This window comes from Psammomys obesus, unplaced genomic scaffold (genome assembly GCF_907164565.1).
Source record: "Psammomys obesus unplaced genomic scaffold, mPsaObe1.curated_primary_1811, whole genome shotgun sequence".
NCBI lineage: Eukaryota > Metazoa > Chordata > Mammalia > Rodentia > Muridae > Psammomys > Psammomys obesus.
In genome coordinates, this window is record NW_026596155.1 from 2,662,607 (window position 1) to 2,687,709 (window position 25,103).

At 49.6% G+C, this 25,103-nt stretch overlaps 2 protein-coding genes across 8 annotated transcripts in view; one reads left to right on the forward strand and one right to left on the reverse strand.

Moving 5' to 3' along the window:
• Positions 1-9,068, forward strand: part of Wdfy3 (WD repeat and FYVE domain containing 3) — a 215,502-nt gene extending 206,434 nt beyond the window's left edge. For all 7 annotated transcript variants that reach the window (XM_055594634.1, XM_055594637.1, XM_055594636.1 and 4 more), the window contains 5 exons: positions 271-367; positions 2,093-2,416; positions 2,674-2,785; positions 3,146-3,343; positions 5,787-9,068. In XM_055594634.1, coding sequence (XP_055450609.1) covers positions 271-367; positions 2,093-2,416; positions 2,674-2,785; positions 3,146-3,343; positions 5,787-5,916 — 861 coding nt within the window. In that variant the 3' untranslated portion in view covers positions 5,917-9,068. The remainder of the gene's footprint in view (positions 1-270; positions 368-2,092; positions 2,417-2,673; positions 2,786-3,145; positions 3,344-5,786) is intronic.
• Positions 9,069-18,962: 9,894 nt separating this feature from the next.
• The window catches only part of Cds1 (CDP-diacylglycerol synthase 1), a 66,621-nt gene continuing 60,480 nt past the window's right edge, over positions 18,963-25,103 (reverse strand). The window contains exon 13 of the mRNA XM_055594548.1: positions 18,963-21,564. Within this exon, the coding sequence (XP_055450523.1) occupies positions 21,435-21,564 (130 nt within the window). The 3' untranslated portion in view covers positions 18,963-21,434. The remainder of the gene's footprint in view (positions 21,565-25,103) is intronic.

A 25,103-nucleotide genomic window follows, 5' to 3' on the forward strand; every position in this document is an offset into this window, starting at 1 on the left:
CAGCCAAGGTCTCCATGACCATGATGGTGGGGAACGTGGCAGCAGGCAGGCAGGGTGCAGGAGCAATAGCTGAGAGCTGCCTTTCTTGGCTGGCTCTTTCGCTGTGCTGAGGGACAGGGACCATGAGGCAGCCGGCCTCACAGGTTCAGAAAAACCTACCTCGAGGCAGTCCCTGGCCCCACCCACCTGGCCCTCAGAGCCCCCCGAGCTAACGTGGTCACTGTCTGCAGTCTGTGTCTTGAGTGTTGTTTCCACATTATGTCCACGCAGTTCTGGAGGATGGAATTTCTACAAGTTCCTGAAACGCCAGCTCCTGAGCCTGTGGAAGACCCGGAAGTGCAGGAAGGCTGCCCCGAAGCGCAGATAGGTATCTCACACTCTTCACAGCTAGCCTTTCGCTTGGGTAGGCCTCTGGAAAGACTGGCAGCGAACAGCTCTACCGGGTGAGGCTGGCGCTGTGCACACGGCCTGTGCCTGTGGCCTTCCTTCTGTGCTCGGGTGTGCCGTCCATGCCGCAGGTCGCCAGTCCCTCTTTAGTGGACTTCCGCATCGTGAGCTAAACGCTGGAGAGGTTTCTCGCCAGGCTGGAAGCCCGAGTCTCAGTTCTACCGCTGCTGTGCCAGCTCATAGGGTGCAGGGCGGGTGGACACAGGAGGGTGCCAGGCTCTTAAACATGTATGCTCACCCTGTCTGCCCCTGCTCAAGCAGGGCATCGATTCCAGCTGAAGAACTTTAAATTTCTGGGTGCAATGGAGCCGGATAACTTCTCTACAGAATGACTGGGCACAGCACCATAGAGCCAGCAACCCTGCGTTGCTGGTCTCCAGAGAAGCTGCTCTTCTTGGTCTGGCACTAATGATGTGCTGGAGAGAATCAGTTTTCAGTGTGATGACCTTCCTATGACCTCTGTGGTGATAGAAGGAGCTCCTACAGGGAAGGCACGTTCTCAGAAGGGCACACGCTCTCTTTGTAAGCACGGAGTATCTGCTTTCCGTGCCGGAAAAGGAATGCGTAAGCGGTACATTTGGATTCTCGAAGTATATCGATGGTGTAAATTCCCACAGGCTCAGTTGTAGCCCTAGAAGAGGTAAACTGAGTCAGCAGTAGGGAGAATGTGAAATTGAGGAGTGTTGATTAAGTAACTGTGGGGGGGGCGTGTTTTTTCTAAGGCATCGGTTTGTGGCATCCGCTAAGGAGTGAGTCACTTTCCTTTAGTGACTAGGGTCGTGCTCAGTCAAGGTGGGCCGACAATCGTGTGGCCCATGTGCAGTCATACTGTGGCCGTTTTGCGGAGGGGAAAACAGTTCCCTGAGAAGGCCTGAGCAGTGTGCCAGGGCCGAGGCAGCTCAGGATGAGGATGAGCCGCCGAGGCTAGTGTGAGAAGGCACAGCCACGGCGTTGCCAGTCAGTAAGTAGTATGTAGAGTGTGCGCATGCGTGCTATTGGTCTCTCTCATTTCCACGTGTGCACACTGCTCCTGTGGATCGGCCCTTTGGGAGACGTTACCGAAGGAGGGTAGGGAATGTGAAATGTCGATGGGAAGAAAAGATTCAAAATCAGAACCTCCTCCATAAGAAACTTGCTTGTCCTGGAAGTCATGTGGTTACTGATGGCCATGGACAGAGCTCAGGTCTCTAAATAGTGCCAAAGTGATAGTTGAGAGAAGAATGTTGGGTAGCAACAGGTGTGGCAGGAAGGCCTGTGCAAGAGTGAGGTGCTGCGAGTAGAAGGAATTGGGTGAGATCTCAGACAAAGAAGCCAGGAAGTTGTGTCCTGAAAGACAGGTAACACCAGTGCACACAGGCTTTGGGAAGGCGGGTTCAAGTAGAGTCAGTGGCGTGTGCAGACTTACTGGGAGGAGCCAGCCTATGTCAGGAGGTGTGTGGTTTGGCTTTTCCTGTGCTGTTAGGATGTTCTCAGGTGTGGTCTAGGAGAAGGAATTCGAAGGAAGATCCTGCACGGTCTGCCTGTGTATAATCTTGCTGGAAATACCTGTGTGGGATCGCCCCACCCATCTGATAGGAAAAAACAAACAAACAGGGACCTGTAAAATGATACCTTCGACCTCTCATTTTCCCAATGCCTTCCCCAGGGCAGCAAGCCCAAGATGAAGACAGCAGTGATTCCGAAGCAGAGGAGGCCAGCGTCAGCCAGGATCCGAAGGATGTGCCCAGCCAGCCCGGCAGCACCAGCCACAGGCCCCGGGCAGCCTCCTGCAGAGCGACAGCCACCTGGTGCAACGACAGCGGCTCCGATGACTCCAGGCGATGGTCGGACCAGCTCAGTCTCGATGAGAAAGATGGCTTCATATTTGTGAACTATTCCGAGGGCCAGACCAGAGCACATCTTCAGGGGCCCCTCGTCCACGCCCACCCCAACCCAACTGAGGCCCGAAACTACAGCAGATTGAAACCTGGTAACTGGAGGCCTGCTTTCTCCTCTGCCTGTGAGGGGTGTGGCTGACAGGCCGTATGGGGGCTGTAGGGTGCTGTGAGGGTGTGGCTGATGGGTTGTGTGGCTCCAGCCCCCTCCGGACCCTATCCCTGATCAACTCTGTCCTGGGCCACAGACCAAGGCTTCTTCTATCGGTCAAGCTAGGCTTGTTGTAAACCAGAAACCTCCGTGGCGCCCACAGCTCCTAAGCTTAGTTTGTCCCCCACTTCTCCATTCCAGGGTACCGGTGGGAGCGGCAGCTGGTGTTTAGGAGCAAGCTGACGATGCACACGGCCTTTGATCGCAAGGATAACGCACACCCAGCTGAGGTCACCGCCTTGGGTGTCTCCAAGTAAGGGCTGGGGTGTTTATAGCCCACCTTCCCCTCGGGGTGATTTTGCATGACGAGGGACCCGCATTTCAACCCGGGGCCTTGGGACATGTGTTGGCCTGTGCAGCTGGTCCAGCTCTGGTCTGAACTTGCCCCTGTGTCACTTTAAATTCTCAACAAATAAGCCAAAGGACTGTCTGGGTGCCTCCAAGACACAGCATGGCTTGAGCCAAAGAAAATTGAAATGGAAAAATGAATCAAGGCTCAGTTTGGTTTTTGTCTCTTTTAACTTACTGCCTTTGAGGCAATCAGGGGCCCCTCTGAACATTCCTCCCGTACACCCTGAGCCCTGGACCAGAGGCCTTCTCATGTTTTGCACAGGGATCACAGCAGAATCCTCGTGGGTGACAGTCGAGGCCGAGTGTTCAGCTGGTCTGTGAGTGACCAGCCCGGCCGTTCTGCCGCTGACCACTGGGTGAAGGACGAAGGTGGCGACAGCTGCTCAGGGTGCTCCGTGCGCTTCTCCCTCACGGAAAGACGACACCATTGCAGGAACTGTGGGCAGCTCTTCTGCCAGAAGTGAGTTCTCTTTGCTGGGTCCTGCACGAGTTCTGGTTTGCTTTGGGTGCCCGCTGTAAGGTGGTTGTAATGAAAGAATCAGACTAACTCTGTAACCTATATTTCTTTTAATTGCCTTATAACTTATATTTACAAGTTTTAGGCCCATGTTAATTAAAGCCTCTGAGTGCTTCTCCAGAGAACCGAAGAATGTAAAAGTTCCTGACATTAGCCATCTGTGAGGGCAGAGATAAGAGAACAAGCAGAGATCTCTACTAAATGGAGAAAAAAATCACTGGCTGGCGCCGGTGAGATGGGCTTTGTTTGGAAACTGGGCCAAATGGCCCCAGTCCTTCTCCTGACCTTTGATCCAAAGCCTGTAACCCCCACTCCTCAGAACAGACATGGGATGAGTTAATCCCCCTCCCACATTTAACTGTGGATGGCAGGAAATTCCAAACTGACTGGACCTAAGGGTGACCCGAACTGACCAATTATTTTAAAAGTTAAACACTTCATTCAACCCTAAATCGCCAAGAAGGCAATGCCAGGAGATTCCGCCTTGTGTCTTTTAAAAACCCAAGGTCTTTGTCTCCGGTGCCACTCCTAGCTGACCAGCAGGGGTGACCCCATTGCAATGGTCAAGAAGAGTCTCTTGCGTTTTTGCATCGATGGATGATTAGTTTCCTGAGTTCTCTTCATACCTTCTTATATTTAGGCTCATGCTGGGCCTAACAGTAATGTAAGGCGATTTCCACCTCTTCTCTTCTCTGTTGCTATAATTACGAGCTATTTCTCCCATAGAGTACAGAAATGCCCGTTGGAAACAGCTGTCATGTGCATTTCGTCATGGGTCTAGAGGCGCACAGGCTGACTGTCGCTAGTGGCATCTTCCTCTCCATGAGGCTATGCTTCCCTCTGCTTTTGTCACTCTGTGCAGTGTTCGGTTCCTCGGCTTCACGCTCTGCAGTTTGCACTTTTCTGCAAAGCTGTACTCAGTTTTTTAATCCATTCACAATAGCTGTGTGCCAGGACTGTGGAGGAATTTCTCCCCCTTACACTGAGCTCCTGAGGACTCTCGAGGTTTTCTTTCTGTTCTGCAAACTCTACCAGTAATGCTCCCTGCCAGGTGATCTGGCCTGAGGGCTGGGTTTCCTCTCCAGACGGACCAGAACATCCCGCAGCACTCAGACTCAACTCCGGATCTTAGCTGGCTCTTGCTAAATGTTTCTTAGAACAGTATTGGTGCTTCGCCTGCCTCACAACCTTCCAAATTCGTAGCCATGTGAGGCACTGCAGAGCCTTTTTCCTTCTGCCAGTCTGAGGAAGTGTGCCTCGTTGGTTTAACTTCAGTGCAAGAGGTGCCTATTAGCTCTCAATTTCCTTGGGGATCTGTCTCTCCTTGAGTTCTTTCTAGACTCTGAACTCTGGACAGTAAGGGGTGCAGTCCACTTGCAACCCCTTATGAAAGCCCTGTCTTCCCATCTCTGAGGCCCCAGAGGGCTCAAACCCCAGGGCTCAAACCCCAGTCCCACAAGAATAAAAATGATCAAGGAGATAAGCAAAATGTTCAAGGACAAAATTCAGTGCCCTTTCAGAGAGGCAGTGGTTCAGAGAGGCAGCAGCACAGCCGCTGATGCGAGTCACCCGGCATCTGTCTGTTTCCCCACAAAGACCCAAAGCGTCGTGGGCTAGCTGTACACCAGGGTGAGTGGCTGTGAGCGGACACTAGAGAAACCGAAACCACGTGAAACCTCAAGATTGGAGACCGGCAGCCTGACCTGAGAGCAGGGTAGCATTGCCGAGGTATTAGTTAGGAGGCTGGGGACAGGAGAGAAAGACAGAGGAGTGCTTAAGATGGATTCGTGCTGTGTCCGTGTGTAGAAATACCACTGGATGCCATTAATAAATGTATAACTCAGATGGATTACGGAAATAAAGTGAGCACCTCCCAAGGAGGAAATAAATGGGAAAGGAGGAAACAAATCTGAGTGGACATTGGGGTAAGATGATCATTGAGTCTTCCGCTCACAGGGGGAGGTTAGCGATGGTACTGGCACGCTTGCCAGTTCTTGATGTCCACCCTAGGGCTCTCAGTCATGAGACTAGGTGCCTGGCTCATTATCCTGAGGCTGCTTTACCCCCTGAGCCATGTCCCTGCCCCAGAGCACCGAAGCCTGAGCCAGTTAAAAGCCGCCGATGCTTAGGGTGGCCACAGCAGCTTAGGGTGGCCACAGCAGCTTCCCAGCCCCACAGCTGGGTGGAAACCTGCAGTTAGCATGGTCAGAGAAATGGCCCTCATGTCATCCATAGGCTCCTGAGGCATCTGTCTTTGGGCCTGGGGGACCTGGGGCATCGTTCCAGCACTGGGCTCTGTTCCAGCAGGCTGCCTGCCCTCCGTGCTCCCACCCCCTGGCGGCTCGTGGAGAGGACCTGCAACTAACCCATGTTCCCTCTCTTTTAGGTGCAGTCGGTTTCAGTCCGAAATCAAGCGCTTGAAGATCTCATCCCCCGTGCGTGTCTGTCAGAACTGTTACTATAGCTTACAGCATGAGCGGGGGCCAGAAGAGGGACCTCGAAACTGCCGAGACTGAGGGGCCGGACAAGAGACCAGAGCCTGGGGAGCTCTTTGGGCCCCGCCATGGCTCCAAATGCACTGAGGCAGTGTCCGTTTACACATCTCTTCACACTGAGTGTTGGAAGTGTTGAGTTCAAAGGGATCATCGGATCACGGGTTCCGAGGCCAGTGACCGGCAGGCACTATGCAGCGAACAGCACAAGAACTACTCAAGGTGATCCCCAGGAGCGTCTCAGAGCCCGAGTCTCCCGTAGCAGAGCCGTCTCCAGAGCGAACTCCGCGCTCCTGACTGTCTTTCTTGCATCTCATTTTTATAGAGCTTTTCATCCTTATTTGGAAAAATCAACAAAAACTTAAAAAAAAAAAAAAAAAGGCTTCTAGAAAACGGTTGTAAATCTGACTTCTTTGCAAGCAGCTGTGTATATTGTAAATAGGTAGAAAGGCCTTTTTTTTTTTTTTTTCTTCCTAAATAAGGACCTAATTGCCTGTAACATGAGATTTCAAACTAAGCCACTAACTCAATGAACTATTTAAGGTTTGTCTAACATCTCTCAGTTATAAATATGGGTTGTTTTTTTTTTTTTTTTTTTATCCTCGGAGACATTATCTGTAATGTTTTTGTTTTTTTTTTTTTTTCTCCTGTTCAAACCACGCCTGTGTGCCTGATATCATTCTTTAAAGTTGCCCACAGTATCTCCACTTAACATAGGCTAGTAACCAAAATACCGTAGCCCTGCTTCAGGGGCTAGTGTGGGAGAAAAGACGGCTGGTCAAGAAGTAGCCTGCAAATACCCGAGCATCCGTTTCCAGCTGTATACCGCCACAGTGTTCTAACGGGACACCCCTTTCATGGATCTGTGGGCTGCATGGTCTGAGCACACCTCAGCATTGCAGAAAAAGGGGGTCGTGACGGGTGGCAGGCGGGATCCAGCCCTGCCTCGGTTAATGGAAACATATTTGCATGTTACCCCAAATTAGCTTTTCTGCATAGACCGTAACAAGTGTGTGTCTTTGGGGACACTGTGTTCTACTACAGCTTATTTTCAAAAAAGGGTAAAAAAGTGTACAGAATTAACATTTAAACCTTGTTAAAACTGGATGTCAGAAGTGCTTAAAATGAACCTTTACCATTTAATGCCATCTACCTGAAAACAGTCAGATTTATACTGTATTGATGTCTATTTTTTTGGTTTTGCTATGAATATAATTACAGTATTTTAATATTTAGTTATTTAATTTGTTCTACTAGTTGGATACAGAACACACAAATTCAGGAGGATCAGAGCTGCTGGGGGCTAAGAGATAAGTTTATAGAGAAATGGCTTTGGTGGTGGGATTTTTTAAAATGTGTGTTATGTACATAAATATAAATAAATATATATATATGAAATCAAAACAATCTAGATTTTAACATTTTCAGATACTTAGTACTAATACTATGAGCAATTCTAAAAGCCCTGTGATATGAAAACCATAGGATGATCACTAATGACCCAAGAAAGTAAGGACAGGCCTTGGCACCCTCATGGAGGGATGGATCATGCAAAGGACAGTGGCTTTGGCTTCCCCAGCTCTCCATCTTTAGCCCTGGTGACAGGCACACTTATGCACTAAAATGCACATATATGCACACGTGTCCAGAAACAGGCATTTGGTACAACAGTGACCTTGTACCTGATGGGCTGAGCAGCTGCAGAACAAACTTGTTCTTCCTGATAGGCGGGTCTCCAGGAGAAACCGAGAAGGCTGCTGTAGTGCCTTATGCTTCCTAAATTGAGACCTTGCTTTCAAGGTTTCAGCCTCCAGTCTGATACATATCAAAATTGACTCAAACACTTCCATTTCTAAACGCTCAGATACTTCATGTGAGTAGAAGGATTGTCGGCATTAATGCTTTCCGCTTGAAGAGTTGCTTTGTTTTCCCTTCTGCGTCTCACGCCCCGCCATCTCCCCACCACATCTCCAGAAGGACGCTGGTATTCCTCAGTTGCAGAAACTGTGCTTCTGCCTGGTGGTGGGCTGGCCCTGTCTGCCCCTGGATGCTATGTAGCAGTGTTCCTCCACACGGTTCAGAAGCAGCGCCCTCCCTTACCCAGACCCAATGGCAGAGGTGTTTTCAAGACTTGAATGTAGGAGTGTGTGCGTAGCCACCTGAAGCTTGTTCCTCTGTCTGACCTGAAGTTCAATGGGATGAGCATGTAAATTTCCCAACGCGGCTTCCTTAACTAAGGCGGAAACCAAACCCCTCACGATAGTATTTCCTCTGGCAGCTGGTGCTGTGGGCAACTTTTTTGTTCCATCAGGTCTTGGTTTTTGTTTTCTTTTCACTTCTGCAGAAGTCACACAGGGCAGGGCACTCAATGTCCTTTGGCTCGTTGCTTTTCTGGTTTATCCCCGTGTTCTGTGCCAATCTGCTTACCAACATCCATCGTGTGTGTCCACCTTCTCGTCTGTGTTCTCTTTCTGAGTACCTCACAGGGCTCCAGCCCGATCTCTGCTCATCCTTCCCCCCATCCATCCACTGTTCATCCATGTACTCAGCACATCAGTGTGTAACGTGCAAGTGTAATGTCATGCTTTTGAAGATGAGAGGGAGCTGCCCGTGGCAGCCAGCCCTATGGAGGGTAGCAGAACGCTCTAGACAAGTTATTTTGCACTTTCTTATGTATAAAGGTGGTAGAAACTTATTTTTGCTTTGTATCATTTAAATACATTTTGTTTTTGGTAAACAGTGTATAAAATATTTATGCTGTTAAAAAAAACCTTTTTAGAAAGTATTTTTCGTTTCAGCAAGTTCGGTTACTTGTTGCATGACCATTAACACAGCTGACTTTTTGTGTCAGTGCAATGTATATTTTTGTCCTGTTATTAACTTGTAAGCCCCAGTAATGGCCAATTATCTGTACAGCAACAGAAGGAAATTGAAGATGCCGGCTAAGACTGGATTGATTGTGGACCTTTGTACTATATTGCAGAATCCAATCTGTTTCTCTGGTGGTTTATGTCAAGGCCTGAAGACTTCCTACCTAGTGTGCAATCTGTGATTCTGAGTGTTCATTGTATCTCTGTCTGATGCAAAAAGGTAGACAGTTGCAATCCATGATTAAACGCAATAGTCCAGGTACTTAAGTATTTTTTTCATTTCAAATAAATACCTATTTACCACAAAAAAAAAAAGTTTTTAAGTTGTTTTAAATTAAATCTGTCAGAGAAGAAAAAACTGATTCTAATCCTCCTCTATACTTAAGTTTTCCTGGTTGCGCGTATTTCTTTCCTCTCTGCTTCCATTTGCAGAAACTGGCTGTTAGGGCCAGAGTGTAGGTTCCAGTTTGGTCTGTCCTTATGAGACAGGCTCTCTGTATCCTTCCCAGGCTGGTGACTGGGTGGAGTGGGGGGCTGGGGCAGAAAGGGAAGGCAAATAGTCGGGGGACATGGCTTTCAAATCTGAATTGGCCTATCAAAAAAAAAGACCTTTTTGCATGGTTTTGTTTTTGTTCTTATCATCATTGTAAAGAGCAAGTGTGTGTGTGTGTGTGTGTGTGTCCCACCCCATCGGTCTTCTGAAGCCCTGCAGAAACTCTTAGTAGCTCTTTCCATTTTACCCTCCCAGACTTAGCATGGGCAAGCCCGTTACTAACAGCAGCAGCAGCAGCTATTTGATTTAAGGAAGCAGCATTCCCAGGAAAGAAATGTATATGGAGAACACTTTCTAGAGATTATAGACTGTTTCAATTGTTTTTGTTTTTTCAAGACAGGGTTTCTCAGTGTAGCCTTGGCTGTCCTGGGCTCACTCTGGAGACCAGGCTGGCCTCGAACTCACAGAGCTCCAGCTGCCTCTGCTTTCTGGCGTGCTGGGATTACAAGCGTGTGCCGCCATGTCCTGCTTGTTTCAATTACTTTTACTTTGTCTTAGAAGTCCTCTGTCCCCCACATAAGAATCCTAATAGAATAGTACATAGTGTGCAGCCAGTTTTTTAGCCTTAAACTCATTTTTAACATTTTTTGAGAATCCTCAAAAAGCTTCCTCATATGCTTAATTTACGTTTGTTTGTTTGTTTGTTTGTTTGTTTCATTTATTTTTGAGCCAGAGCCCTGAGTCAGCAATCTGAGCTCTGGAGAAGCAGAGGCAAGAGGGTCCCTGGGGCTTGTTGAGCTCCAGTCTAGCCAAATCAGAGCTTCAAGTTCCGTGAGGGATCCCACCTCAGAAGAACAAGCTGCAGAGCAACCAAAGAGGCCCTGAGGTCTCTCTCTGTGCTGTACTCTGACACCACTCCCCACACAGACACATGAACACACACATACACACAATATAGAATGGAGTTTTCATTTTCCAATTGTATGTATGCATGTATATGGAGGTCAGGGGAAAACTTTTTGGAAATAAGTTCTTTCCTTCCCCCGTGTGGGGGCCAGGCATCAAGCCCAGCTTGCTGGGGTTTGGGGCCCGCTGAGGGGTCCCACTGGCCCCGAGTTGCTTTATCGTTATCTCATGTCTAGCCCAGCGGATAGGCAGGCTGCCGCCTTCCTCCTGTTCTTCATTTGAACAAGTGAAGATCCTGGAAATCGGATGTCCTAATAACCTTTTCGAGTAATTGCTCCTTCACAGTTCCAAGCTTCTTTTGGGGTTTCTGTTTGAGGGAGTTGTTGAGTAGGTGTGGACGCGCGTGCAGGGCCCAGAGATCAGCATCAGGGCTCTGACGCTATGGACTCCATGCTACCTTTGTATTTGTTAAACCCATCATCTCACATCCATTACGTTGGTACACGTATGCGCATGTGCACAAGTGCCCTCGAGGGCATGTATGTCATGTCCTGTATGTGGAAGTCAGAGGACAGCCTGGGAGGCTGTTCTGTTCTCCCAGCATATGGGCTCAGTCCTCAGGCCTGACAGCAACCACCTGTGACTACTGGGCCGCCCAGCAGCGCCTCCCTCTGTCCTCTGAGACAGGATCTCATTAAACCTGGCCAACGAGCTCTGCCTGTCTCCTCCTCTCCGGGGCATCGGTTACAGACGTGTGCAGCCATGCCTAATGTTTCTGTGGGGCTGCTGAGGACCCTGACTTGGGTCTCATGGTTGTGTGGCATGAGACACACAACCACTGAGCCATCTCCCAGACCCCCGTTTTGTATGGGGTCTGTACAGTCCTGGCCTCAGACTCTCAACAATCCTCCTGCCTCAGCCTCCCAAGCGTGCCACCACGCTGGGTTTTAAGATTCTTGAAAGACTGCTATGTCAGGAATCTACTCCTATAACAATGAACTTGCCACAGAATCTACTGTCTGGTATCTCTTCCTTTCCATAATCATGAGAGCTCACATACAACAAAACTGCTAATGGCCAGTGCTGTCGGGAGCTATGTGCCGCTCCTGCTGCTGCAGAATCTGAGGATCTTCCGGGTACTCATGGACCCCGCTAGGTGATGTCCCCACAGGTATATTGTCATATACACAATTGAAATATTACCAGCCCCATAGGGAATTCTAAGTTCTTTGATGATGGGTACTTACTTTCCCCAAATTCCAATTTTCCTTCAAACCTAAACTGGCGTTAGCAGTCAGTACGGCCTACTGTTCTCTTGGAAGTGGCAGGCCCATTTGTCCTCACCACACACTAGTGGCCTGTGCCATCACAATCTCGTTTTTTCTCCAGGGCAAATAGCAGTACAGTGATGAAGAACAAATCAGATTTCAGTATTATGAGAGCAGGCTTCCTGAAAAGGTTTCGGGACTTGGGGGGCAAAGAACTGAGAGCCAGTACTCCGAGGAAAAGATGCAGAAAGTGCTGTCCATGCGGGGCGGGCATGCAATCCCATCTGCTTGCTAACCAGACTCCAGCACGTCCTCTGAGCCCCCACCGAGAGCTGCCAGACAGAAGGCTAGACCACACCACGCTGCACTAGGCTCCCACGTTGACAAGACTTTGGAATTCCCCTCTACAGCTTGAAGCAATCTGAATAGCACACTTCAGAAGTGTTGGGGTTGTCCGATGAGGACTTTTAAAATCACGTTATTGTAATTATCATTCTATTATCAAGACTAAAATTTCATCATGTAAAACTGTTGATGCTACAGTTGAAATGCTGCATCCGGCCCTCACAAGTATAAGATACTGATCACAACTGTTTCCTGGTCTATCGCTTGAGGGAGTGATTTAGGCTCTTCGGATCCAAATTTCTCACATGAAAACTTATTAGGACAGCTGCCCCTCCAAGAAGTGTTATAAAGTTTGGTAACTCAAGAGCCGAAGAAGCGCTGATGTACGTCCTCCCCACATAGCAATAACTTGGAACTTCACAAGAAACGATGTGCTGAAACATGAAGCCTGAAGGCAAATCCATAGGGAGTTGAGACTTCTGATGTACGGAGCAGCCAGGTGGCGTGGGAAGGGCTCCGGGCAGCCAAAGCCCACAGCACCCCTCGTGTGTCAGAGGAATCTGTGTTCCCGACCTGGGGTGCAGAAGAATAGGCTTCCTCACCTTTCATCCCCAGCCTTTACTCAGACAGCTGCCACCTTCCACTTCCCAAAGCCCTGTTCCATGACCACAGGGAAACTATACTTATCTCCAGGTCCTCCCTGAAGAGGCACACCCAGCCGTAGCAAGAGAAAGCATTAGAGGCTCTATCATGCTTTCTGCCTAGAGGCAAGGGCGAACTGCAAACTTTGTCCCAGGGCGGAGGACGGTTTGTGTGTGGCCGTGCCTCAAACACTGCGACCAGCCAATGACGGGCTTGCAAACGCCGCTTCTAGCTGGGAGCACAGTGGCAGGGCATGCGTTGGGCACATTTCTGCGCCTAACAGGAAACCACTCCTTTCCAAGCCGATTCTGAAAACTACTCCCTGAGCAAAGGTCAACCTAAGCTGCCCGACACCGTACACCTGCCTACTCATCACTTCAGAATGTGGCTTTGCCGCTTGGGCCTGCCATGCTATCAAATGGGCTTCAAATAACGCAGCAATCCCTCATTCACGCTGCCGCCCGTGCGGCTGGGCTGTCAGCAATAAGACAGCAATAAGACAGCTGCTCTTCTAGAACCTCCTATCACCCTATGGGAGCCTCGCCTTTAAACAGCTACCTCTGATTAAACTTCCAACATCCCATGCCCTGCTGGTAAAGTCCAGTGAAATACTCTTTTCCAGTGTGGGGGATTTGTTTTGTGGCAATGTTGGTTTGGCCTGAATGTTGGATCTTCGTTTTCATATCATCCTCTGATTCTGACAGTGACCCTCTGCTGAGTTTGTACTATTTTCAACAAAGCCTTGTCACGTGTCTCCTGGTGTCCTCCCTCAGACACACGCTTGCTTTCTCGGCCGCTTGCCTTTCTTCCTGTGGTGGTCTCCTCTGTCCTGTGACGGCTTCACCACTCACTTTCCACTTGCTGAGACATGCTGTCAGGGAACAGTGTGAGTCTCAGAGCCGGGTGCCACCAGCTAGCTTCCCACCAGCTCCTCCCCAGAGCAGCAGCAAGGCCAGGCTTAGTCACAATGCCCATGAAAACCCCTGACTGGCTTCTCCATCCCCAACTCTCTGTTCCAGGGCTGCGCTTTGCTCCCACCATGGCCACCGGCCCTAAGCCAGCCCTTCTTGCTCACTGGCTTCAGGGCTGAGATGACCCTGCAGTGAGTGGTACAGCAAGAAAGGCCCCAGTGCAGCCCCGGCACTCCCAGCTGCCCTGGGTGTCCTGCGGCCCCAGCAGGCGCCCTGTCCACACTGCTGTCCCCAGGCATCGCCCCACTGCCACACTCTGGCTCACTGTAGGACCTCCTGTGGCCAGCTGTGGAAAGGCTGTCCGCCGCCGTGCAGAGCTCCTGCAAGCAGCCTCGCCTCCGGCTGGAGCGCAGCTTTTGTAGAAATCTTCCAGCATGGTTTGAGCCTGTTTAAAACTCACGGACAAGGGCTTCAAAACCTGGAGGGCCCCTCAAGGAGCACATCTGTTCTCTCAGTGAGAACCTCCTGCCTTCCCCAGGAGGGAAGAACCAGAAAAGAAAGCTCCCCTCTCTGCTTCCCAGGCCCCCCTTCCTAAACACTGCCTCCCCCTGCCCAGCCGGCTGTCCACCGCATGCTCTGCACCTGGTGGAGGTTAGCTATGGAGCAGTCGCCTCGCAGCGCAGCACTCCAGCCATGCCTCAGTCCTGGGGTGCCCTAACCCGTTCTGCCTGTTTGCAGAGCCCATACTACAGGCACCACAGTAAGTGATGTGAGTGTCTTCGAGCTAGCCTCACAGCTGTGAACAGGCACGGTGGCTAATAGCTTTAGCCCTCACACTCGGAAAACTAAAGCAGGGCTGCGAGCAGGTTGAGGCCAGCCTGGGCTACAGATGGAGTCTCAAATACACAAAACTCTGTGCATGTGCGCGTGCGTGCGTGTGTGTGTGTGTGTGTGTGTGTGTGTGTGTGCGCGCGCGCGCATGTACACGTACGCATATATATATATGTATATATATTTGTGATTGGTCATCCTTGTCACCTATATCTGTGCTATACCCATCCCTCACTGCCGAGTAGAGGTCCACTGTATAACTGATACGCCATGTCTGATTTCTCCAGGTACCAGCAACGGACACTTGGGTGATGAACATTCCCATGCAACTTTTGGTGTGCATGTTTTCAGCTTTCTTGAGTGATGCAGAGAGTGAAACTCCAGGCTTGTATTTCAGCTATGCTGGCCCCTCGTTCCGCTCCCCCGAGCAGGCATCCAGTGGGCTTTCTTGGCAGGGACCAGCGGCACCCCAATCTCACTCCTCTGCACTGCTTCCAGGTTCCTATGACTACACACCTCTGGCCTGGAGACAGGCTGCTCTCCAGCGTAAGGAAGGTTTCTGCTAAGACAAACCTAAGACAGTAGGTGACCACAACAGGTGGCCCTAGCAGTCGCAGAATGTACCAGAGCCTCTGGCCCCACTCGGGCTTTCCCTGTTCCCTGACTCCGGCCCAGGTTAGCCCTGAGTAGGCTGAAACACAGCCTCATCCTCTACATGAGCCAGAAGTCCTTTGAGAGCAGAGCGTGGACTCAGCTATCTGAGTACTAACGTGCTATTCCAGGCAAACACTGTTCCACAGACATTTAGTGAAAAAATGATGGCCACCCTTCAGAAACCACGGGTTTGAGCATTGACTTAGGTTCCTCTCGCTGTGATGAAATCACAATCTACTGTAAGAAGCCACGGCAGCGGCTCAAACTGTGCAGGGACCTGGAGGCACAGGGCGTGGAGGGGTGCTGCTTTCTTACAGAACCCAGGACCACCAGCCCACGGGTGACACTGCCCGCAACAGGCTGGGCCCTCCTGCACCAGTGACTAAAGAAAATGCTGCACAGGCTTGCCTACAGCCCGATCCCCTGGAGGCGTTTTCTTAACTGAAGCCGTCTCCTCTCAGACTACCCCAGCCGGCATCAAGTTAACGTAAAGCTCCCCAGCATGGGATGGTGGGAATGAATACGCTTAGCAGTTACTACACCCAAAGAAAATGCCTCTTTCCTTTCCTTTACAAGGTCTCTCTATGGCTTCTACTCCACAGCCCTGCCTCTCCTCCAGGAGGCCTGGACCACCACAGCAGGCTGGAATTTGAGAGCTTTTAGAACAGAATTATCTTTTTCTGGTGTGTACAAGTGCTCCCTGCTGTGGAAAATGGAGAAGTCAGTGGTCACTGTGAAGCTCCTGACTTTCCTTTGGCTGTCTGGAAGCTAGAAGGCACAACCACTTTAGTGTGCCCTCGCCTCTGACTTTCGTCAAGTGCCTTTGGCCACGGCTTCCTGACACTTTTCTTTTATTCTTTTTTAACATTACTGGGTACACTAGGGTCTATTCCTAAACTAGAGTCAATATATTTGGACTAGGATTTGTTCCTTCTTCCCCACCCCAAGTGGGGGTGGGGAACCTAATACAAACCCCAGAACTGTCAAAGTGGAACTTGTTCTGACTGACTTAGGTCTAGGAAATCCTCTCCCTAAAAAATTATCTATAAACTAGGAAGTGGAGCAAAGGTCTACGATGCCAGGAGATGAACATGGCAGAGTGCTTGGCCTGTGCTTTCCTCATCCCCTCAGCTCAGTTGGTCTTTCTCTTAGTTTTCTGCTGATGGGATAAAACACCATTATCAAAAGCAAGTTGGGGATGGAAGGGCGAGTGGCTCACATGTGTGACATAGTCCATCGCTGAGGGGTCGGGACAGGAGCCTGGAGGCAGGAGCTGAGGCTGGAGTCACGGAGGAGTGCTGCTTGCTGGTTTGCTCAGCCTTTCCTGTCATTTTGGTTGTGAACCTAGCTCTTCACAGCTGAGCCGGCTCACCAGCCCTTCTTTAACAATTCAGGCTCACCTGCCTAGGGATAGCCCTGCCCCCGAGGAGCTAGGCCCACTCCTCTCAAATTGTTAACCAAGAAATTGCTCCACAGATGTGCCCACAAATCCCCTCTTCCCAGGTGATTCTAGCGTGTGTCCGGGTGAAAAACTAACGGTAAAATGACAATAAGATTTATCAAGGACACAGTGCTGACTTTGTGAAAAGTTAGATTTTTCAGTTCTCTAATTCAAGTAGCTCAGAGGCAGAATGCCCCCTATTGTCAGTTTGTGGTCACTGGAGCCATTATAAAGACTTCCATCCATGAGCTCAATTGTCAATTTTCCTTTCCTATGTAGTTGTACCTAAAGGATAGATATTTTCTCATTTCTCCTTCCTCTCTATGATTATTCTATAAATTCAAAGTTTTGGGGTCCCAGAGGGACAGTTTAACACAGATCTAATTTGTACTCTCTCTCTCCCTCCCTTACCCCCATCAAATTGTTTGAAACACCAACCCAACACCTATCCTCCCCCAACCCGTTTCCTTGCCAGCTCAGAGGTTCCTGGAGGACAGGCTGCACCTGGGTGATTTTCTTCTTGAAGTCCTCCTGTGTGGAGGAGCTCTTCCTGCCCTGGGCGGGCCTCAGTGGCATGTCTCATCACCCATAGCACAGGCCGTACAACTGACACCACGGCCTCTGGCGAGCTCATTTCAAACGCGCATTCTGTGGTCCACTGGCCACCTAGATTATCTCTATTCAGGTCTGTATGTATCACAGAGGCTGTCCACACCGCACCACACAGAAGACAGCCACCCTGGGTTTTCCCACAGAGCCTCGGCTTTCAGACAGCAACCTCAGCTGTTTGTCTTGTCACAATAGTTGGGGACAGGCAGCAATGGCTACGGCAAGAAGGTTGGCCTGCCTCATGAGCCCTTCCTGTTTACCATACCCAACCTTATAAGGATAGCCTGCAAGTCGCCACAGCGGCTCCGATTTCAAGACAACAAATGGCCACAGTCAGGCCAGGAGAACAAAGCTCCCAGGCAGTCCCACAGGGAGACCTGTGGAAAGAAGGCTCAGAGGGCTGCTGGGAAAAGGACTGTCTACTACTTAAATGTGAACTTATCATACAAGCCTACAATTCCACCCCTGGCAAGCCATGAAAGAGAAATGAGGGCATGTCCACACAGGCACGTATTTCTATAAATTCTTAGAGCAACACTTTTCATAAAAGCCCCATGTTGGAAATAATACAAGTTCCTAACAACTGGCAAATGGGTTGTCCAAATTCAATATTCATAAAAAGGAAAGTAGTAATACATGGAAGACTATTATGCCTGATGTGGAATACCGAATACCCGACCCCTTTAATGCCGACAAAGACTGAAGGGTACGGGTGAGACAGAGCTCAAAGACCGAACGTAGCTGGGCATTAGAATAAAGAGTAACTGCAAATCGGCACCAGGAACTTTTCGGCAGAACATAGAAATGCTTTCCAACTATCTTTGGTGGCGAGTGAAAAATTTCTAGAGAGAGAAATGCTGCTGTTGTCATGCAACCTCAAGCTCATCTGGAACTTACCACACAGCTGAGGCTGATCTTGACCTCTTGACTAGCCTGCGTCAATCTCCCCGGTGCAGGCATGACGGCCATACATTATCATGTCCAGCCTAGTATGTAAATTATATCTCAACACATGGGGGGGGGGGCTTTCTTACTAATGACCTATGCCTGTCTTACCTGGACTAGCTGGAATTTCTGGCTTTCTCATTCTTTTGTAACTTTGGAGGCATTTACCAAACTAATGAAAAATATACTTACAGGTCTTTTCAAGAACAGTCCCCAAACTTAGCACCTCTCTAGGCCCCAACTCAAGGTTTAAAGCCACATGATCATGAACAGAGAGCCACCTGAAACCACTAAACCCAAGTTAGACCCAGTAGAAAGGAGCCTTAAGGTTACAAACAGCCCCAAGTTCATACCCTGTGGGCTTGGAAAGAGCCATCTGGAGTTGTTTTTCCCGTATGGAGGGCAAGGTGAAGTGACGTTCCATTCTCCTGCATGCATGGACAGCTTGGCTCTCTCAAGGACTTTCTCTGAGGACAAGGATGTTTACTGAGAACACTGAGCTAGTGTCCCAGAATGCGACCATCACCAATCTTCCCTAAAAGATCCCAGATGTGTGGACCCCACCAGCTCACCACATCTAAACGAGAAGACGCCAGGCTGTCAGGGAGCTACTGACTTACAGTAAATCCTTTGCACCTGATTCTTCTTTGCAGCGACGTCACAGGCTCCCGGATGCATAGGCCCTTCCCCCATGAAGGTCCAGGAAGGGGAGGAGATTCTCAAAGGAGCTCAGGCGGTGACCCCATCTCCCAGGAACCCGAGGTTTCCATCAATTACCGCTCTGTGCATGCCCCTCACCGAGGCATTTACCCACGTCCATCTGAGTGGGGCAGAGGACTGTGGGTTTGTGCCACCACGGCCGAAGCAGCAGTTGGTTCCGGCTCACCCGTGCCAGCCTGCCCTTTCCCACTGGGGATGGGCGGCAGTGGGTAGGCAGGCAGGACTCCCAACGAGCCACCCTACACTGGGCACAAATCGGGGCGCCTTCATGTTTTCTCATCAGCCAGAGACATGGAGGCTCGCCTTCGTATGTAAAATGACACTCTGGGACCAGGGGTGGGGCTGTCCAAAACCACTAAGTAAGAATGGGGCAGGCAGTTCATTTTTCAGAAGCCCAGAGTGCTCCTCCTCCAATGAGAACATGGCACTGCAAAGTCAAAATATCATTGAAATTTTATTTTTCTATCTCAGTTTTCAGTAAAAAGATTCAGAGAACTGATTGACACATATCATAAACTTTCACCCATGTACAATATATACACAGCGTTGCTACCGTCTCCTTTTCATTGAACCAGGTGTCATTACCTTTGTTCAAACCAAAGTGCAAATGAGGAGAGGATAAAGGGAAACGGGGTGGCCTTTAATCTCAGTAACTGTATGTGCGTCCCCACGGGGAAAGCGCATGGAGGAGACATTAACATCCCACAGGCTGGCTGCTAAGTCAAGCGATGGGTGCCAAACCGCAAATTTCCAATGATGGTCATCCCCGTGGAAGACCTTCCTGGTTCGCATTTGTCATCACGTCATTAGGTGAAGCCTCTCCCAGTGCAAATGTGATGCTGATCACGGTCTGGCTCTTACGGTGATTGCTAAAATATAGTCCATCCTAATGTACATGCTATAAAATATGCTAAAATGCTGATCTTCAGAGCTCTGTGAAAAGTAAGTGCTCACTTGTTCTTATATGGTTCAATGTATACCCAAAGTCTATTTGAGAAAGGCTTTTCCTGCAACCCCAGATAGTGCCAGTTTCTTCCTTTGTTTAGAAGAATGTTGATTTTTCTGTGTGTTTAGTAAATGCTCTCATAATTCCATCCTGCAACACCTCACAATCCCATAAAAGCATGGTGGGCAAGGAGAAGCTCCATTATCTGCAAGCACGTTTCTGCGTGCAGACGGCCACATTTCCAGGGCATGTTCCAATCTAAGGTTTTCGCTGTTTCTTTGGTGCCTGCAACTCTTCCTCTGATCAACATCTGGAGTAGGGAGTGGGGCAAACAAAAGTAGGGGACGTTGGAATGAACGCACGTCACCCGACTGAAAAGTAATCACCGCCTCGCGTGATGGTGCCTTCACCGGGCTTCAGGCAGAGGCGGGAGTGACTCGGGCTGGATGTAGCCCTGGGTCACTCGTCACCTAGAGAGGCCACCGATGGCCTTCTCAGGACTGAGGGTCACTGTGTCTGCAGTGTCGCTCTACACAGCGTGAGTGTAGAGCGCATGATGGCTACAGCTGCCCAAAACCAGGTGCATCTACAGCGGGAAGGATGTGTGTGATGACTCAGACTCACTTCTAGTTTAGGCCAAGTATTAACCAAAATTTACAATGGCAGAACCGGTCGTTTCGTTTGACCTGCTGAGAGTGGCTGTAGGGCACACACAGCGACAGGAGGTTGAACAGGCGCGTGCTCAGGCTTTCCTCTAGGCTGGTTCCAGCGTCCAGCCCCAGCCGAGGAAGGTGTGGTATTCTTGTGCTTGTGTCCTTGGTGGCTATTATTTCTGCTTGTTTTTTATTCTTGGATTTTGTGACATAGGGGGAAGAGCAATGTGACAGAGGTTAGTTACCACCAGGGAGCTGGCCCTGGTCGGGGTCCTTGGGCAGAACTCTCTTCCTGCCTGTTGAGGTGTACAGCGGGCTGGAAGGAAGCCCTGCCTGCCATGCAGGCCTCACCACCCCAAGCATGGGACTCAGGGAACCGAGGAAAGCAGACGCTCCCACCAGGCCAGGGGCAGGGGTAGAGGGGGACCTGCAGCCTTAGAGGCACCGGCCCTGCCCCAGCCCCCTCGTGAGGGATTCCCAGCGGGAGCCTCGTGCTGCTCTCTTCACTCAGCACCCCACTTCTGTGTCTCTGGGGAAGTTGGTTGTGTTTCTCCAAAAGGTTCATCAGAAATGGATTCTGACACCTTCTTTTTAAACAAATCAGGAAGGCTGAAGCCTCTAGCTTCTGAATTTTGAAACTGCTTAACGCCAGGTGCTTGCCCTTGGCAGATGACTACTTCTCTGAGAGGAACAGTCAGCTGGAGAGCAGCCCGGAAGTGGGCACCTGCCTGGTGTGTGACCTGGGGGCCACCCCAGCATCATGAACAAACAAACAAGGGAGGGGGAGGAAAGAGAGAGAAGTGGACAATCGTTCTTTTTCTCGCTTTTTTAATCTAACTCGGCCCTCAGCAATACTTGAGCTTAGAAGAGGAGGCGGCCCTGGAGACCTGGCTTTGCATGGCGCCTGCGGAGCATTACTTACACAGAAGGGGCAGCTCCTGGTGCAGAGGTCAGTGTTCCTGCAAAAGATCACACTACCAGGCATGACCCTGAGGCCTCGCTGCATGGTGTTTGGCTCTTTAAAACACAAATCTCCTAAGTCATGGAACTCAGCAAGTGAGGGCAGAGCAGTTAATGTTGGAAAACGCGTCTTAGAGGAGTGCGGGACCTTTCCTGGGCCAGCGTCCGCCACACGCTCATCACTTAGATCATATATGTTTGTTAAATATTCACAGTCTTATCAGAGAAAGAAACATTCATATCGGCAACAGCCGTGTCCATCAAGCTTTCAGCCCCGTGCTGGCTCAGTGCATGACTTCACTCAGAGCTGTCCTGTGGGCTCCTCCCGGGAAGTCTGTCCTCAGGCAGCTACATCTTCAAGGCGGGCTGCAGGATCCCCTTCTCGGTGAGGTGAATCTTCAGGGTTCTGTAGATATTTAGCTGCTGCTCTGGCTGAAGTACCAACAGCTGCTGGAGCACTTTGCTGGGATTCGGACCCCTGGTGACAAAGCAGAGAGAGAAAACACCTTTGTTCACAAGGTTTGCACAGGGGCGAGCAAACCTGTGCACAGGCTGCAGGGCCCGCTCCTAAGTGCTCAGCAGCCACCTTTACAGGACACACACAGCTCTTCAAAGGCCCCCACCAGAGTGGCCAAGTGCTCGGGAGAGAGTGGCAGGGGGCCTGACCACCACGCCTTGATAGGCAAGGAGGGTGGGCACAGAGGGACAGGAGGCACAGATCTAAAGTCTACAGACATTCTGTACGGGCAACCTGGTGAAGAGCAGACCTCACGCCAGCAGACACAGGGCAAAGCAAAAGGAGAGCACAAAGAGAAATTGCCGTTTTTGCTTCAAAGAGACTTCTAGACCATGTAAGGCACCTTGATGAAGAAACGCCCTCAGGGAACTGTGATCATTTATCCAAGAGACAAAACACGAGAGCTCTGCACCAGAGCCCCTGCCCAGGATGTACCAAGCAAGGCCACACCTCCTCTGCTCTTTGAAAGGAGGACAAGGCCAGCCCTGGCCTCCTGGCTCCTCTGCCGCACCAGCTACATGACTTCTGGGCAATCCCCCGGGCCATCACTCCCTCTCCCGTTCCTGCCCTCGGGTGTGCAAGCTAGCTGGGACAAGAAGTGCAGAGAGTTCTGGACGGGACTGAAAGCCTCACACCTGGGCCTCTGGTAACGCTGTCGCAGCCATGGGAATGCGGTTTCCCATAGCCTGGCCTGGAGAGCTCGACTTCACACGCTCTGTACCTGCATTTCTAAAACTGTGCACTGTGAAATCAGACAGGCGTGGTAGCTTACAGCTGTAAGCTCAGCACTGGGTATGCTGAGACAGAAGAATTACCATGAGTTCGAAGCCAGGCTGGACTATACAGTGAGTTCCAGGTCAGTCTGGGACACTGTCTTGAAACAAAACAGACCCCAGACCTTAAATTCTTTGTGTTTAATTACTGTCATTAACCTTCCCCAGGGCAGGTGCAGAAGAGGGCATGTGTGAACAATGGTACGGAGGATGGCACAGGCTTCTGAGCCACATCAGACATAGGTGAGTAAATGATTTATCACACAGGTTAGACCAGAATCCTAAGAACTAGAAACCCCAGCAACAAAGCAGTGTCTTCTCAGGCGCTGCCACAGTGGGGACGAACAGAGGCACAGTTCATCCTGAAAACCTTTGATTTAAAATAGCAATGACACAGACACGCAGGGCGGCCATCCCATGATCGCCTTCATGTCTCAAGGCAAACTGGCAGAAACCTGTGCCCATGTGCCCCTCACAGCCAAAGTCCACTCAAATGACAGCCCAGCTTGTCTTGTTGCATTCCGTGGCGTAACCCCAAGCAGGTGCCCACAGAGGAAGGAACCATCCCGGCTAGTTCTGCTGCACGGAAGTGACATCATCAAGTGCTTCCCACTAGCTGGATCCAAACAGGCCAGGGATCTGCTTTCAGGTGGCTGGGGCTCAGCATGAGCACAGATAAACTCTGTCTTAAAGAGTGTGAGCTGATGCCCTAGAAACCTACAGCTTCTGAAAAATAAAACTTTGCTCTGTTGTTGGTTTTGGTTTGTTTGTTTGTTTTGTTTTTAAGGATTTAACCATAAATTACTAATACCAAAAGTCTATCAACAAGGAAATGCAATGCAAAAAGACAAAAAATGGCCAATGGGCGTCATAAAAAAAGTAAAACAACCAGAAGAGAAAAACATTGTTAAAAGTGAAGGTAAGTTAACGTGGAAAAGAGAAAGCTGAGAAACCCTGTGCAAACACCCAAAGCAAGCTGCTGGAGCCTTCCTAACATGCCAGGCTCTAACAGGCGGGCTCTGAGACGGGCACGAGACACGACCAAACAGGGAGTTCCTCGGAGACACAGCAACGGTAAGCTAATGCATCTCAGTACAAGCTCAAGAGAGAGATGATTTAAAATGTTCATGTTTCTACTCAAGTAGTAAAATGGAATGGCCTGTAATCACGCAGGAGACTCCACCCCCCTCTCTTTAGGTAGGCACCAAGCACCCTCAGCTCAAGCACCACCCTGAGCTCTAAGGAGGACTGAATCCCACAAGATGTTACCTCCAAAGCTGGCAAGCTGGACTGTTGCTTCAGTGAGGACCTAGCATGCACCAGAAAGGGTGATGTGGCGGCCGGTGAATCAAGCTTCCAAAGTTAACAGTGGAAGTTTGAAAAGGGCTCTTTCAACCACACTGGCAAATATCGATGAAGGAAGAGGAACAAGACAGTCTTGATTTGTTTGGAAATTAATCAATCTACTTCTAAATAATGAGTGTGATAAAGAAGCTAGGGGTACAGAAAATTAAAAACTTTGCCACTCCCTGATAAAAATGTACATTCTGTATAGTGTGTACATAGTGTACACACAGTAATTTTATCATGTACAAACAGGAGGAGAATAAAGTTGTGTTAAGGAGGATGCCTGTAGTCTTAGATAAGAAGGCTGAAAACCAACAACTTCGGCTTTACCTTTAAAAGCTAGAAAAAGAACAAATTAAACTTTAAAAATATAAACAATGTTTAAAAATGAGAGCATAAATTAATGAAGAAGAAAACAAACATACCACAGAAAAGGCTAATGAAATCTTGATTCTTTGAAAAGGTAAATGAAGTTGGTAAATTTTAAGGTTGCAACCTGCTTCCCCCAAAAGATGAATATAAAAATCCTTATACTGTATGGATAAATATTTTAGGTGTATATGTATGAATTTCTAAATGTAAGTTTACCTCTAAGTAGGTAGTGAAAACAGATTTTCTGTGACTTTCTGGGCCCCCATGGAGACCAGGGAAAGCACATCACCAAATCATTACTATTGGCTTTCCCATGCCACTGTAGGGCAGATCTGCAATGTTAATATTCAGTAACAAGCATTCACCAGGCAGGCCGGTCCTCCTGCCCCTCACACATGCAGCCAGATTCTGTCTGCCTGCCTTATTTTTCCATGGCTCCTGAAACCAATTTTTTTTTAAGTTAATCTTTTTTTAAATAATTAGTTTATTCATTTTGTATCCCACCTGTAGCTCCCTCCCAATCCCACCCTCTCTCCCTCTTCTTCACCCATGCCCTCCCCCAGTCCAGTGATAGGGGAGGTCCTCCTCCCCTTCCTGCTGATCCTAGTCTATCAGGTCTCATCAGGAGTGGCTGCTCCCCCCTGAGGGGGAGGTGATCAAGGAGCAGGGCAATCAGTTCATGTCAGAGACAGTCCCTATTACTATGGAACCCATTTGGACACTGAACAGCCATGGGCTACATCTGTGCAAGGGTTCTAGGTTATCTCCATGAATGGTCCTTGGTTGGAGTATCAGCCTCAGAAAAGACCTCTATTACTTCTTAATCACCCACTGCAGACCCCCGATCCCTCAGCGGGACACTCTGAGGACAGGGGCTCCCTTTGCTTTAGTCTCTGCTTTGTTCATCACTAGAACATTCTTCCACAAGTCAGGGACACTCCAGCAATAGCTGGGCTGAATGAATTGTCTCCTTAAGGGCAGCGCACAGTTAAGAAATGCTGTCTGCTC